Source organism: Gracilinanus agilis, chromosome 2 (assembly GCF_016433145.1).
Source record: "Gracilinanus agilis isolate LMUSP501 chromosome 2, AgileGrace, whole genome shotgun sequence".
Classification (NCBI taxonomy): Eukaryota; Metazoa; Chordata; class Mammalia; order Didelphimorphia; family Didelphidae; genus Gracilinanus; species Gracilinanus agilis.
Genome location: NC_058131.1, coordinates 462,828,279 through 462,845,084, shown reverse-complemented (window position 1 = coordinate 462,845,084; position 16,806 = coordinate 462,828,279). Strand labels below are relative to the sequence as shown.

Genomic DNA, 16,806 nt, shown 5'->3' with positions numbered 1-16,806 from the left:
GGGGGGGGGGGGGGCGCAAAAATGCCCAGAGTTGAGGGTCAGTTAGGTGGTTCAGTGATTTGAGAGCTAGACCTAGAGTCAGAGGTCCTAGGTTCAAATCTGGCCTCAGGCCCTTCGTAGCTATGTAACCCTGGGCAAGTCACTTAACTTCCATTGCCTATCTTACTTCTTATGCCTTAGAACCATTATAGTCTTCGTTCTAAGACAGAAGGTAGAGGTTATACATTTTTTTAATGCCCAGAGTAAACAGATAAAAATGTCTTGTAGAAGGAAGAGCAAAGAGGATAGGTTCACTCAATCACAAAATATGAGAGGATGTTTAAAGTATAAGAAAACTGAAAAGATAGGAGGAAGTTAAGTTAGGAAGGACTTTGAATGCCAAATAGAAGATTTTTATATTTGATCTTGGAAGTGAAAGGGAGCCAACAGTTTGTTGAATGAGGGGAGTAAGAAGAGTGACATGTGTAGACCGACTCTTTAGGAAGCTCATTTTGACTAAAGAGAAGAGAGATTTGAGGCAGGAAGACCAACTAGAAGTCTACTCCTTTGGTCTAGGCATGAAGTGATAAAAGCCTGCATCAAAATGGTGGCAATATCAAAGGAAAGAAGATGTGTACAAGAGATGTTACAAAAGTAAAGTCAACAGGCCTTGGCAACAGATTGGATTCGAGGGCTAGAAGGCAGAGGTCTTAGGTTAAGAAGGTGGCAAGAGAGGGGAGCATGGAAGGGTAAAAAATAGAGAAAAGCCACCATGTGAGTGAGTCCTTAGGAATAAAGGATAGTAAAAACAGTGTCTTGGTGCAGTGAGGTCTCAGTTGAAATTATGTGAACTAAATGTGTTTAGTAAATTCAGTCAACACAGTTTCATGATTTTTCTCCAGCTCCATTCAATAACATATGAATAAGAGAGAAGACAGTGGATAGTAGGAATAATTCAAGGCTGAGACTTTTGTCAGGGCAAAATCAGCAATTAGATTAAAGAACAAGGCCCTCCAGAGAACACAATAGTATAGAATGGACTGGTTCACCAAGAGGTCATGATGAAGAAGGGAGGAGAGTGTAGCCAGCAGCAGGGGGATAATGTCCTGGGAAGAAGAGTAGAGTGAAAATGAAGAGGATTGGGATTACCTGGGAAAGGTAAATGACAACAGACTTGATCAGATAAGTTAAGGGCATTTCAGATTTTGGAAACAGGAAAGAGTAACAGTTGTAGGTAATGACAGGATCAAGATTCCTATGAAGTAGGAAATGAGGGAGTTAAGGAGCTAGGAAGTTAAGAAAAAGTATGTACTTTTTCTTTTTAATGTACATTGAAATTTCCTAATATAAAGGCAGGAAAGACTGAGCCAGGCACTGAACTTATTGAACGAAGAAGGTAAATGTCCTAGAGATCAGATAATAGCCACCAGAATCTTGATAAATATAGATTGAGAAAACCTCAGAGACATTGGTAGCTATGGTGGAAAAGGGATATAAGTGAAAATGCAGCTGGAAAATATGGCCAGGGGTATCTGTATCCTCAGGAGGGAACCAGATCTTGGGGAAGGCCAGAAGATAAAAGGAGTGGGACAGGAAAGATTTTAAAGTAAAAGCAAGTTCACTTATGGAGCAGGTGTTTGAGATGGGACATTGAGGGGTTGAGGGGAATTAGGAATAAACTAGAGGTCAGCTGAAGGTCAGAATAGTGAGGGAGACAAATTTCAATGGGGATGGCATGGTAGAATGAAGTTTGTTAATCATTGAAGAATAAGTTGAAGTAGGTTGTTAACATCCCCAGGGGTTTAGTCTCCACATGTGTAACTGGAAAAGGGAGGAATTATTGGGAGGAAGGTACAAATTTAGGCAAGTTACATTGAGGGAGTATAATGGATGGCAGTAGGTAGGAGAGCAGCCTAAGTGAGCATGAGAATGAGAGAAAATGGTCTTTCCTACTCAGGCAAGCAGGCAAGAAAATTTGATTTAATAAAAAGCAAGAGGATGCAGATGGATTTTTTTTTTTAGTTTTGGCAGTACCTTCTGGGGGCTTTTTACACCAGAGACATTTTCTCCAATATAGCTTACCCATAGAACCCTTCCAAGAAAGAATTTTTTAAAACCAGTTAAACAAAACCAATACATTTGTATGAAATATTTGGTACTCATAGTCTTCCATCACCAATGAGAAGAGAAAGCCATGTTTCTTCTCCTGCTCTGATGGGCATTTTCCATGCCATCTATGGTGCTTATAATTCCTTTGTTCAGTATCAAAAGAAATGTCTGTAATTGTAGAACAGCATTTGGAAAATCTGACATATCTGGAAAATAGAAATATTTTGTGCCTTATTCTCTCCCCCATATGTGAATATTCTTATAAGTGACTGCATGACAATCATTCACTTGTCTGTCTGTCTCTCTCTCTCGCTCTCGCTCTCGCTCTCGCTCTCCTTCTCCACCAATACACCCACCCTTTAGCTCCCTGTTGTAGACAAAATCAGGAAAATTGCACAGAAAATCTATGGGGCAGATGACATTGAATTACTGCCAGAGGCTCAACATAAAGTTGAAGTCTACACAAAGCAGGTAGGAGTTTATGGTTTTTATTCTTCTCTATTATTTTAATGAGAAATCAGAAAGAGCAGCACTGAACTAGGAAATTCTGTTTTCATTTTTACCAGTATCTATAAGTCTTGGTCAAGTTACAATTTTCTTGGGCCTCAGTTTTTTCACCTATAAAATGAGGGATTTGGATGAGATCTTTCTGACCCTTCCCTCCTTCTTCCTCTGCTTTAGTCCCCCCACCTACTCCTTGGCCAATTCTGCCCTGAAATGTCTTCCTTTGGAAAAGTTATTTGCTTTCATTGAATGTTAGTTCAGATTTTCTCATGTTGGGCATGCTACATATTATGGATGTGTGTCAGAAAAAATATGGAAAGCATTGGTAAAATGTTGTATCTTTTGCCTTATCAATACAGCTGCTCCATACTATATTATTTATATCAGTGAAATACTGGAAGCAAAAATCTTCAGCTGTGCTTTGGATTTTTAAATGTTTTAATCTCTCATCCAGCTAGTACCTGAGATATTTTTAGTCTTTGATAGCTAGACAGAAGATATTTGACATTGAGGTGGAAGTTATTTCTGTCCTGTTTAGATGAGTACAAAAGAAATTAAAGTCGTTTGGCTTTATAAAGAAATGTAAGGAACAGTACAATGACAATGTTCAAATGATTGTTTTGTTCAGTTAATATAAATATTTCCTTTCTTGGTTATTTCTTCCCACCTTCCTCCCTGCTCTCTAGGGATTTGGAAACCTACCCATCTGCATGGCTAAAACACATCTGTCCTTATCTCATAACCCAGAGAAGAAAGGTGTGCCCACGGGTTTTGTTCTTCCAATCCGTGACATCCGGGCCAGTGTTGGTGCTGGATTTTTGTACCCTTTGGTGGGGACGGTAAGTGCTGCACAGAGAACTATCCTTGGTATGTTGTTCATAATTATACTTCCTATTTTAAGTTCATTACTAGAGTCACCAGTAAGTGGCTAAATGAGCAAAAGCATTGTTCCCAGAGGAGAAAATTGGAGTCGGACCTATCAGAATGATTAATCCTGCTGAGGTGCACTGTTTGGTGTCATTTAAATATGATGCAAGTACTGCTCTGGTGAATAATAACCTGGGGTGTGTTTCCAGTTTTCCCACTTCTATTGTGACTTTGAGTTCAGGATGGGCCTTGTTCACAGAAGAAGTAGGTGTAATACATTATTTAGGGACACTGGGAAGGCTGTATTTCCTGCTTCTACCCCCTACCCATATCTCTCAGAGTTTCATGGCAGGTGTCTGAAATTCGACCATTAGAACTTTATTCCTTTGGATTAAGGAATTGTTGAAATGTAGATGCCCCAGGAGGGAGAAGACATTAAACTAGTCATTTAGATTTTAGTGTATTTTCTTGGTTCTTTCTAACTTGGAAACTAGCTGAGAACATTTTATAAAAGGGATTAGGGAGTGAGGGGAAAGATGCTACTTCATACCCAGTCCTAATTTGCAGTTTGCCTCAAGCTAACTTTGTTTAAATTTTCCTTTCTGTGTCCTGGTGTCTGATATCTGTCAGTTGAATATACTACCTTTAGGCACCAGATTTCAGTTCTTTGAAACGCTTATAAAAGCTGTACAAAAAAAGTTGATATATTTAAATCATCTTAAACCATGTAGGTGAAAGGTAACAAATTATTGTGTTTTAGAAGACAAATAGGTGTTTAAACAAAAGAGGTAATTGAAATTTTTGTATTGGTATATCTTAAAATGTTCAGTGTTAATTCTCTCTCCTGGAATTGGCAAGCCCATTTTAAGGACTTGAGCCAATTAAACTGAATTAACAAATAAAAATATTACATTAACATTATAAAATAAAATTTAGTTATATTTCAATTGCTCACAATCATTTCTGATTATATCCTTCCATCCTACTACCCAGTAAATGATTCCTTGTAGCAAAAAAAATTTTAGGGAGGAAAAAAGGCAGGTCATTAAATTAAAAAATATTAACTGTTTCTGACAATATATGCAGTTCTTTACCTCTGCAATGAAAAGAAAGAGATGCATTTACTCAGTTTTCTTTGGAACCAAGCTTTAACATTATAATTATATAGCATTTAGGTTGTAGATTGTTCTTTCCATTTATATTGTGGTCATTATATGTATTCCTGCTTTGTCTTACTTTTCTCTCTTTATCAGTTCATTCAAGGTTTCCTTTGATTCTGTGAAATCTTTACATTTGATGTTTTTTATTGTATAATGGTATTCCGTTACATTCACAGACATTCATATTTGTTTAGCCATTTCTCAGGCTATGAGGAATGTGTCCAGGTCTTTTGCTACTACAGAAAAAGTTGCTATGAATATTGTGACATTTTTGAGAAATTTTTTTCTGCCTTGATCTTGGGGTATATACCTAGCAGTAGGACAGTGATGGCGAACCTTTTAGACACTAAGTGCCCAAACTGCAAACTGCATGGAGAAGAGGAGGGGAACAGCTCTGCCCTCTGTCCCTCTGGCTTTCTAGTAATGAATGCTGGCAAACTTTGTGCTGGGGTGATTATGCACGTGCCCACAGAGAGGGCTCTGAGTGCCTCCCTGGTGTGCTATAGGTTCACTAACATGGCAGTAGGATATATAGATCAAAGGGTATGAATGTTTTGTTCATTCTTTACATAATCCCAAATCCATCATACAACCATCTTTTAAAATAAGAATATTAAATAACTAGCACCTTCAACACTATTTTTCCCTTTCAGGTAATTCAGAGTTTAGTAGCTATGAAAATATTGCAACTCTATTATTCTGCATTGATAGAAATAAAACAGGAATATAAGTGGAGAATTAAAGATAAAGACACAAAATAAAAGAAATAAACCAGGAGGCAGATGGGTAGCTCAGTGGATTGAGTGCCAGGCCCAGAGATGGGAGGTCCTGGGTTCAAATCTGGCCTCAGACACTTCCTAGTTGTGTGACCCTGGGCAAGTCACTTAACTCCCATTGCCTAGCTCTTACCACTCTTCTTTCTTAGAATCAATACACAGTCTTGATTCTAAGGTGGAAAGTAAGGGTTTTTAAAAAAAGCAAGAAAGAAACCAGTAAAAAGAACCTACTTTCCAGATAAGAAAAAGTAGCAATATCTGCTCAATCCCTTGTTTCAAATTTGCCATTTGGTCTATATGTCTAAGTCGGTGGAGCTATAGCAATGCACTTTAAAACTTTAAAAGAGTATCACCTATAACTGGAAACTTTTCATGTGTTTGGACACATGCAGAATTAGCAATAATTTTGTTTCCAAAATTGACGTGTACAGTATTTAGCAACAACTCAGAGAATTCCATTATTGAATTTGCCTATCACCTAGGAAGACTTCCTGAAAATAACAAATAACAGACTTCCCAGAAAAGGTTCTTCCAGACATTGTGACTCTCTGAGCAGCAGCTGGCTATGACCTCTATCAGAGCTTCTGTTCTTTTTTGTTTTTGGGTTTTTTGTGTGTGTTTTTTTTTTTTACCCTTAACTTCTGTGTATTGGCTCCTACGTGGAAGAGTGGTAAGAGTGGGCAATGGGGGTCAAGTGACTTGCCCAGGGTCACACAGCTGGGAAGTGTCTGAGGTCAGATTTGAACCTAGGACCTCCCGTCTCTAGGACTGGCTCTCAATCCACTGAGCTACCCAGCTGCCCCAGAGCTTCTGTTCTTTATTCTACAGATTGATAAATTTTTACCAGAGGATATTTTGGAGGCCTTGCAAAATCCTGTAGATTGTTTTAACTTTTATACTATTATATATGTCAACATTCACATGAGGTGTTCACTATTAATTTTACTTTTGTAATATCTTTTTCTTCCCTGTTTTTTTATGTAAGTACTATATTCTCTGATTGGTCCTGTTCCACCGTGGGGGGCCCCCACCCCACCTTCTCCTTAAACTCCAACTTCATATCTTTTTAACTTCTGCTCAGGACCTAATTAATTCAAATAATGCATTCCATGAAGTGGTTGCATTGTTTGAATTGGCACTGCATATTTCTATCGGGTTAGAACCAGTTACCATATTTTTATCTTCTTATATAACTTGGAAGAATACAAATTCAAATACATGTGACCACTTCATAGGATTTCATTATTTGCACTAATCAGGACCTACCTGTGCTTAGAAATGTCAACATTAGGTGATACAATTTAAAAATTGCATTGTATTACAGAAGATCCTTCAATTGATCCTTTAAGTACATTTTTATCCTTGTCAGTTTTTTGAAATTTCACCTCAAATGCATTATTTTGAAACTATGTTTAAGTAGCACTTACATATTTTGTCATTATACAAAAGATTAGAAAAATCAAAATGTACTGTGTAAAAGTTGGGTTTTTAAGCTATTTTGATTTGTACTTAACCTGATTTCTTTGTCTACCTCCTCCCCCCAAAAAAGTATTACTACTAGGAAGTAAAAGTAAAGGGTTTGGTGATTTAATAATGCATTTATGTTCAGTTTTTGGAAGTCTAAATTGAACTAGTAAGAACATTGACAGTAAAACTATATGTTCTGTAAAAAGTACTTTTTGCTTAAGTACACATGAGTCTTGAAGAATTGCCACCTAAGTTATATATTTGGTTTTGTAAGGAAATTACTGAGTCTGCTTTCTGAGTCTAATCCATTCTTTAATAAAACAACAACAAAAAAGAACAACAACTCTTACCCATCTCATTTTACTTTGTCTAAAACCAAGCCAGATAATTGAACCCTTTTACACTTTGTACTTACTCTTGTTGAGCAGATTTCTTTGTTCATCTACCTGTTAGAAACCAGTACATGGGACAATTTCATGAATCTAGTTCTTAAATTTGGCTGAAATGGCAGTCTTTCTTACAGGTCTGCTATTAACTGGGCTGATTATAAGGATTACAAATTGACTTGGGGTCTTGGGCTTTCAGCCTTTTTTTTAAATAGAAGGCAAAATTGGCAAAAAAGACAAAAGATGTGATTAGTTAATGATGGAGGCATTTTTGGAAGACACACTTATATGCTGTTTGGTGTGGTCTTGTTCTCAAAAACAGTTTAGAATTATACAGAAAAAAATGACTTAAAATACCCATCCCCAGACATTATCCCTCCTGAGTATATACTCCAGGGAAGTCAAAGACCAAAAGAAAGGTCCCCTATATACCTAAATATTCATAACTGTACTTCTTGTGGTAGCAAAGACCTGGAAACAAAAACTATACCCATTGATTAGGGAATGGCTAACCACTAGGATATGTGAATGTAATGGAATATTATCGTGCCATAAGAAGTGACAAATAAGAAAAGCTTCAAATGAACCAAAGCAGAAAAAAGGTGAACAAAGGCAGGAAAACAATAAATTTTAAAAAAATTGACTGCAATAGCACAAATCAAAAGAACAGTAAAGTAAAATTGAATGTTGTATAATGACCAAGCTTGGACCTAGAGAAAGGTAAGAAAATATACCTCCCTCCTTTCATTGATAAGAGTAGAGAACTATATGGGTATTAAAGATTGCATATGTTGTCATTCATGGGTGATGTTTGGTTTGTTTTGCTAAACTATTTTTGTTATTTTTTTCATCTTTGTTTCAAGACAATGTTTTCAGGGTAGGAGTAGGCCAGTGAATATATTCAGAAATTAATATATTATAAAAGCAAAAGGCATTACTAAAAAGATTCAAGTAACTAAAAATAATGCAAGAAGTCAGCAAAGTGTTATAGAAAGGACATTGCACTAAAAGTAATGAGACCAGAATCACAGTCCTGGCTTTTACTAACTAGTTGCATAATCTTAGAGAGAGATTACTAACACTTCAGTTTCCTCATTTATAAAAAATAAGGGCACTGGACTTGATGAACTTTAAGATTATTTCAAGCTCTAATCTGTGATTCTATGAGGTAGAATGTTTTAAGTGGAAAGATCCATAACTATTCATGTCTACTCCCTTAACAGGCAATGAGAAAAATGACCACATAACTTTGTTCTTTAGTTTTGTTCTATATGAGGAAGGTAGAGAGAAGGTTATTAGGGTTATAATTTTCATTTTTGCAATTCTACTTTGTTGCTTAGATGAGTACAATGCCTGGTCTCCCAACTCGGCCCTGCTTCTATGATATTGACTTAGATCCTGTATCAGAACAAGTGAATGGATTGTTCTGAATTGGTAAGTTGTACTCAAGGAGGAGCTCTCCATTTTTATGAAAATTCTCGAACATAAAATTAATCGGGACATTCAGCAGCAGTAAATAATGATTATTATTGGTTTAATTTCTCTTTTCTTCTTCAGATTAGGTGTATCTTCCAGGAGCTACTTTGGAAGTTTACCCAGAAGCCTGCATTTGTAGTGTCTTGATTTCCATTATCATGTGTAGATTTGCTTTAAATCATGGGAGACTTTATAGGTCCTTAAGCAATTCAATTGAATAAAATAATTTAAATATATTTAATGTTATTACTTGTATCTAATTTCAACATCTCTTTCCCCTTCTACCCTTTTCCCCTTCCTGATATAGAATTACTACCACCTTTGATATATGTTTAATGTGCCTACTTCTACTATTACTTTAATATCCCCCACTGAATAGATTACAGAACAGGATTTCAATAAGATTCTAAGTATTTGGTGCCCAAAACTTGTCTGATAGTTGAAATAGTAAAACCATAAAGGACCTTTGAGATCATCTGACCCAATACTTTCATTTTGCAAATGAGGAAACAGAGGTTTCAAGGGATGACATGGTCATCATAGAGGTGGTCTATGATCACACATAGAGTTAGGGGCAAAACCAGCATTAGAACTTGGGTCTCTTGAGTCAAAGGTTCTTTCCATGGCACATGTTGCCAGAGGCATTTTTTGGCTCTAAGGAAGAAAGTTGTCTCCTTCAATTTATCCAAAGCTTTTCATCTCTCTCAAAATAAATGACTCTGAAGTTGTCATATGTACTGAATAACTCCTGAGGCAGTTCATTTGGGGTTGGTTTATCTGGGGAATTTTGGTTTGGTTTGGTTCACAATGTTGGAGCCATCTTTTATGGCTTATTCTCCCTCAACTATGTTGCCAACCTGAACCTTATTTCAGATCCTCTTGTCAATTCTACTTCCACATCTCATGGGTCTCCTCTCCAATCTCATGGCCAGCATCTCTATTGAGATCCTCTTCATCTCTTAGCTGGACTACTGCAATATCCTAATTGGCACCTCTGTATTATCTCTTTCCTCTCCCTATCATTTTCCACACAACTGCCAAGCATAGATTTCACTATATCATTCTCTGAGAAGCTCCAACAGTTCCTTCTTGCTTCTAGGATAAAATATAAACTCTTCTCTTTGACATAACCCTTTACAACCTGATCCTATCCTACCTTTTCAGACTTAACTACACCTAGTCAAATTGGCCTCGATGTTTCTTCCACAGAACATTCCCATTTCCTAACTCTGCCTTTTCAAAGACTGCCCTCCATTCCTAGAATGCATCCCTCCTCATTTCCACATCTTTTGTTCATTCATTTCAGTTGTGTCCTATTCTTTCATGACCTCATTTGAGGTTTTCTTGGCAGGGATCCTGGGAGTGATTTGCCATTCCTCTAGCTCAGGGGTTGGCAACGTATGGCTCTCGAGCCATATCTGGCTCTTTTGAGGGCCAGATATGGCTCTTTCTGCAGGAGCCATAAAGTCAATTTTTTTTTTCAGGTGCTGTTACAGGAGCGCGCACTGTGAGCACTGTATGGCTCTCACGAAATTACATTTTAAAAAATGTGGCGTTTATGGCTCTCACGGCCAAAAAGGTTGCCGACCCCTGCTCTAGCTCATTTTACAGATGAGGAAACAGAAGCAAACAGGGTTAAAATGACTTGCCTAAGATCACACAGGTAGTGTCTGAGGCCAGATTTGAACTCAGAAAGTTTTCTTCCTGATTCTAGGCTGGGCACTAGCCAGTCTGCCACATCGATAGATTCCTAATTTCCTTTGAAGCTCAGCTCAAGCCCCACTTCCTATAAAAGCCTATTTTGACTACCATGCTAACCCCTGGTTATTACTGGCCCCCCATATTTCTTTTGTATATGCTGTTTTCTGTGTAGTTTTATTCTCATTACTCAAATAGAATATAAATACTTTTGGGGCAGGAACTGTTTAATTTTTGTTTTTGGTTCCAGTGCATTGGCATAGTACTTGGTACATAAACATTTTATAAATGCTTGTTGATTTATAGATTGAATGCAGATAGGCAGTGAATGAGACCCAGAATTCATTAGATCAGATTGGATTACATTTGAGAAATTGTGCAGTGCTTTTAATGACCCCAAGCTTATTCTTGAAATGTCTTTTTAAAATTAATATCTACTAGTGATTCTATATGCCTATGAGTCATAATATACTATAGTCTTTGAAGAATTAGTTGCAAACCAACCAGAGTTTAATGGAGAGGTGCATGGTAGTCTTGAGTGGGCAGCAACATGTTGCTAATGAAAAATTGTGAGCCAAAAGAAACATAGGATAGCACCCTTGAAGTACCTGAAAGTCATGTAATAAGAGCTTAGGATAACCAATGGACAACCCCCATATTCTCTTGCTCCTGCTTTCCCCTTTCCCATGAAGAATTTATGGAATGACACGGACAATAGCTATACAGGATGAGGGCGTGAATGATTTGCCATCTGCACTGTTGGAGGAAAAGAAATATTCATTTGGATGAAATCATAGATCCATCCAAGAAAGGACTAAGAAAATATAATGGGAAACTACTGTTTATAAATCAAGAGAATAAAATTAACGGCCTCTGTCCTTCAACTAATACATGAAGGTTATTTGTTTCATCATCTTGTGCCGAATGTGGAAGCCTCATGTTCTTAGAACAGGCGTCTGAAAAGGTGGGTACCATTCTGAGCCCCTAAACTTTAGTGCAAGCTGTTCCCTTGGGGGGGGAGGATGCTAGAGTCAGGAGTACCATCTCATGCAGGGACAGAAAAAATGGAGACACCACCCCACCCTCCAGGAAATTGCAGGGAAATCCATGCCTGGGACTGGGGTTGAGTTGCCTAGATGCCCACCTTTGAAACAGCCAAAGGCAAGAAATCTTTATCTGATAGCATACTATTTTAACTAATTATTCTTGCTAACTAGGCAAGAAAGGCAAGCAAACACTGTGGGCAACCTCAAGTTTTGGATGGCCCTGGGGGAAAGCCTCAGCTGCTTTCCCTAATTACAGCTCCAGTTCTATTTTCTTCCCCCACATTCCACTCAATGGGGTGACTTTAGCTTTCTTTGTAAAGCCGGAGACCCCTCTAGAACAAGGTCTATGTCTTAAACTTCATTTAATCCCAGAGTCCAACATAGGATATACCCTAATTGTACACGATAGCTTGGGAAAGGTTTGTAGCTCCCCTTCAGAATGAGATTTGAATGTTGGGAATGGGTGGCCTGTGAAAACTATAGAAGACCCTTATAGAGTATGTTATTTCTTATCCCCATCCCATTAGCCAAAACAAAACTGGGAATTGATACTCAGAGCCCCAGGGTGCTTCAGCTTTTCAGGAAGCTCTTACTGCACTTGGGGTAGTGAGAAGAGGGATGCTCTTAGAGCCAGGAGATATGGTTTCCAATAGCAGTCTTCCATCCCATAGCACTTACTCCATCTCTCCTCCCTCAGTGACTTTGCCCTGGCCATGCTGCCTGCCTGAATTGTGCTCCTTCCTTACCTCTGTCCTCTTTAAGACTCAGTTCAGACACTATCTTCTGCATGAAATCTTTTCTGACAACCAAGTCCCAACTGCTAGCTAGACTGCCTTGCCCCTCAAACTACCCTCTATTTTAAGACTTTGAACATATTTGCATTTATGCTCTGCATATAAAAAATGTATTTGCTCTTTGCAAGTCAGGCACGTTTCATTTTTGTGCTTGTATCTACATCAATCACCTAGCCTAGTACCTGGCACATAATAAATGCTTACTAAACAGTGGTTGATTGGTTAGTTGGCTGCCAGCAGATGAATAAGGCACGAATTGATTCTCTGTAGCCTACAACTACCTTCATGATTATATTAGTACAGACCGTTTTCCTGCTGGGCTCTCAGGGGCTCTCCATTTCTTACTAAGTCACATGCTCTTGCGGCTATAGGACCTTCTCCCCTTCCCCCCTCCCCATTAAGTGCCAGACGCCAGTGTAAATCCATCATCCAGTCTCATCTCACCTTCCTGCCACACCTTTCCTTAGTCTTCCATCTCACCTTTGGAGAGTCGATATGGAGAGGAGCAATAAATTCAGCATCCTCCTAGAAGGGTCTTTTCCATTTCTTTGTCGTGAGTGGCATTTTTATGATCTCAGGGAGGCCCTCTTTCCATGCCCCTCCTCTAGTGTCCGCTGTCTCCCCTTTAGATCCCCTGAATGTCAGTCCCACTAGTGTGAAGAGGTGACTTCTTAGTGCAGGGAAAGAGCTCCCGCCCCCACTTTTTCCCCATCCCCAGTCTCCTCCCCAACTCCATCCCCATCTTCTACCTCATCACCACCCAACACTCCCTTGACTTCCCCGCTGCCAGACCTGGTCCCAGCCCCCTAGACACAAGCTCTCCCACCCTCTAGCGTCCCTCCCTCCCTCGTCCTACTCGCCTCCCACTAGCTCTACTGCCTCTACACTTGAGGCTGCCGCCCCCTCCAATTGGGCAGGCTCCCCATCTATTGGTGCTGCCTCCTGCCATTCTGCTTGGGCTAGCTCCGCGGCAGTGAGCTGGGGAAGGGGCGTAACCCAGTTTCGAGCTGCACAGCTGTCCAGGGCTGCAAGACGGGAACGGTGGGCTCAGCTTCCCGCTCCCAAGGAGCTGGGACTTGACAGACGTCTGTAGTCCGGAAGAAGCAAAAGGTGTGAACTGAGAGGTGTCTAGGAGCTTCTCCCAGTGCCCCCGAGAGCGGCAGGATCCTGGAGTTTGCAGGAGCAGCAGGCAATCTGGACGCAGAGACTCTGTGTGTGTGTGTGTGTGTGTGTGTGTGTGTGTGTGTGTGTGTGTGTGTGTGTGTGTGTGTGTGTGTGTGCCCCCACCAGGCGCTGGTCAGGTCCTGATGAATTTGCGGAGAACTATGGCTACCCATCGGTAGGTAAGTAAGGAGCTAAGGGCACTGAAGGTTTTAGGGACGAAAAAGGTGGCAAAAAATACATGTGACTGCCGTCTTGTGGGAGATGGAGTGGGTGGGGAGTTCTACTTCCCAGACTCTAGAGTTAACGGGGAACATTGGTGAAATAGCCTTAGAGAGGCCCCCTCCTTCCAGGTCTCATACACTAGTTCGGGCTGTATGGTTAAGGGTAAATTTTCTCCTTCCCAAGATTCCTGGACCTGGCTCCATCTTATCACAGCTTTGGAGAACCTTTGCAAAGCCCCTTTGATTGGGATTCTCTCTACCCCAATCCTCTATTTGGGAAATCTGTGATAGTCACTGTGGTTAGTTTTTAGTGGGGGTATTGGATTAGCTTTGAGATTAATCCACTGCCTTGTGCTGTAGCCTGTTTTTAAAAGTGTATGCTATTTTACATGTAGTTTTTTAAATAATGTTTTCAGGTGGGATTGATTAGAACTGAGAATATAATCACATTAGAAATAAATTCATTTTGATCAGATTTCAATTCGAATTCAGTAGCATCTGAGGGGAACACCTGTTACAATGCATTGTAAGATGTTTCTTGTATTTGTTGGATGGAGTTTTAGGCCCTCAGTTCTGACTTTGGAAGGTCCAAGTTGAAATCCTTCCTACCTCTAAATCCATGATCCTATAAATGTTTCATATTTTTCTTTCTACAATCCAAAAGGTTAGTTTTAAGTTGCCTTTTAATCGTGGCTTCACCATTGCCCTCCCTACCCCCCACCCCGAATTGGGTCAGTAAGGTTCCATCTGGAAAAAAAAAAAAAAAAGGAAAACATTTTGTGTCCTCTTTGTTTGAAAGAAGAGATTGGGGGGTTAACTAGTGCAAGTATGAACACTATTTTTTCCAGACAGTGTATGGAAAACAAAGCTCCCATAAGAAGCAATGTGATAGAGTAGTTTCAGTCCTGGGCTGGGAGTCAGGTGATTTCCTGGCTGTGTAAAGCCTTGTGACTTTAGACAAGCTATAGAAGCACACACCTAGAGTAGGATTTGAATCCAAGTCCTCTGACCTAGAGCCTTTGGGACTCTATTCACTAGAGCATGGTTTCATCTGTGAAATGATCTCTAAATGACCTCTAAGGTCACCTGCTAGTTCAGATATTTTGTGGTTCTACAAGAGCTTTTGATGAACTGATTATTTGAAGAAAAAAAGAAAGAAATAGCAGTCAGCAGGATGGCCAGAATGAATGGTAAGAAAGCCAGAAAGCTGCAGGATCTTCCTTCATGTCGAGAAATCTTTCTGAACCTTCCAACTGGTTTCTTGTGTATGCAGTGCTACAAACAGTGCACTCACTGTACAAGGAAAGGAAGATTGCTTCCTGTGGCAGTGGGAAGGTATAGCTTGCAAGGCTATTCTTTTTTTTTTTTAATATTTTTAAAAAATGAACAATATATAGAATAGTGGAAAGCATATTAGGTTTGGATTGACAATGCTTGGATTAGATTCTCCCTATATGGAATGTATGTGTGTGTGTATGTATGTACATATACATATGTGTGTACATGCGCGTGTATATTTTTTTCCTACATCATTGTTTATGTCTTTCTCAATAGACTGTGAGCTCCTAGAAAGCCAGGCCCGAATTTCAGATTTTTGGGGTTGGTTTTTGTGTTTTTGTGTCATGGGGGGCAGGGGTTAGTCTTTCTTTATATCCCTAGCTCTTAACTTAGCACAGTGCTGAGCACAAAGTTGGCATTTAATAAATTCTCACCGACTGCTTCTGTGACCTGAGGCAAGGCAATTAAATGATCTAAACCTTAGTTTCCTCCTCTGTAAAATGAGGGGGTTGATCTCTAAGGATTCTTCTAGTTAGAAATTCATGATCATGTGAGAATTTTTTTTTTTTAAATCCTTACCTTCTGTCTTAGAAGCTATACTAAGTATCAGATCCAAGGCAGAAGAGCAGTAAGGGCTAGGCAATTGGAATCCAATGATTTGCCCAGGGTCACACATCTAGGAAGTATCTGAGGTCACATTTCAAATGGTTCAAATGGAAGGCCAGGTCTTCCTCATTCCTGGCCTGTCTCTCTATTCACTGAACCACCTGGCTGTTATAAGCATTCTTTTCAAATTTCTATTTAAAAAAAAATCATGAGACGGGAGGTCCTAGGTTCAGATCTGGCCTCAGGCACTTCCCAGTTGTGTGACCCTGGGCAAGTCACTTGACCCCCATTGCCTACCCTTACCACTCTTCCACCAAGAAACTAATACACAGAAGTTATGGGTTTAAAAATAAAAAAAATTAAAAAATCATTATTTTACTAATGGATTAGGATTGAACCTGTGCTTTTAGCACTTAAAGGAACTTAAAGGATAGGAAAACTTTACCAATGCAGGTGACATCCCATCTGCAAATTATAAGGTTATTTAGCACAATGGTCTCCCAACTTTTTTTGCTCACACACCCCATCAGCAAAATATTTTTAATCATGTACCCCCAGTATATGTATGTTTATTTATTCATAAACTATGTACATGTACTATTGCAGTGGTAATTATATACATTATGAAAATATGCAAATAATAGACATTCTTAAGAATGAGATAAAGATTAAATAATATTTGATCCTAGAGCTATGTTGGCAAGCCTATGGCACACATGTCAGAGGTGGCTGCTCCCCTCCCCCTCTCCACTGTGTCTGAGGACATTTTTCACATACCCTCCCCCTGTCTGGGGTAAATGGGTGGCTCACATTCGACTTAGGATGTAGTTGGGTACTCAGTCTCTAAAAGGTTTGCCATTACTGTCCTAGAGTCAATAGGGAGCCATTGATGTAGACCATTGCTTTAGGAAAGTCACCTTAGTATAATTAGAGAGAAAATAAAGTATATTAATTAGTAAAAAATAAAAATGTCATTTTAGCAGCTAATTGGAGCTAATAGATTGAAAGAGAGAAAGTTGAGGCAGGGAAATCTATGAAAACAGAGGTGCTGACAATCTAAACTAAGACGATGGCTGTGCGAGTAGAGAAGACAAATGTGAGAGATGGTGTAGGGATGAACAGGACAAGCCTTGGCAATTGATTGGATATGTAGGGTGAGGGAGAGTGAGAAGTCAAAAGAGATTATTAGGGTTGTACCAAACATGACACTGAAGATAACCATCTGGATGCCTAGAAAAAGGATGGTGCCCTCAATCAAAGCTTTAAATCTATTGA

General features: G+C 39.3%; 1 protein-coding gene across 3 annotated transcripts in view; it reads left to right on the top strand.

The window, feature by feature from the left end:
- The window catches only part of MTHFD1 (methylenetetrahydrofolate dehydrogenase, cyclohydrolase and formyltetrahydrofolate synthetase 1), an 86,876-nt gene that overhangs the window by 64,947 nt on the left and 5,123 nt on the right, over positions 1–16,806 (top strand). For 2 of the 3 annotated variants that reach the window (XM_044664854.1, XM_044664856.1), the window contains 4 exons: positions 2,452–2,559; positions 3,279–3,431; positions 8,589–8,682; positions 8,806–8,960. In XM_044664854.1, coding sequence (XP_044520789.1) covers positions 2,452–2,559; positions 3,279–3,431; positions 8,589–8,678 — 351 coding nt within the window. In that variant the 3' untranslated portion in view covers positions 8,679–8,682; positions 8,806–8,960. Of the gene's footprint in view, positions 1–2,451; positions 2,560–3,278; positions 3,432–8,588; positions 8,683–8,805; positions 8,961–16,806 lie in introns of those variants that run through there. The other variant, XM_044664855.1, reaches the window with a different exon arrangement.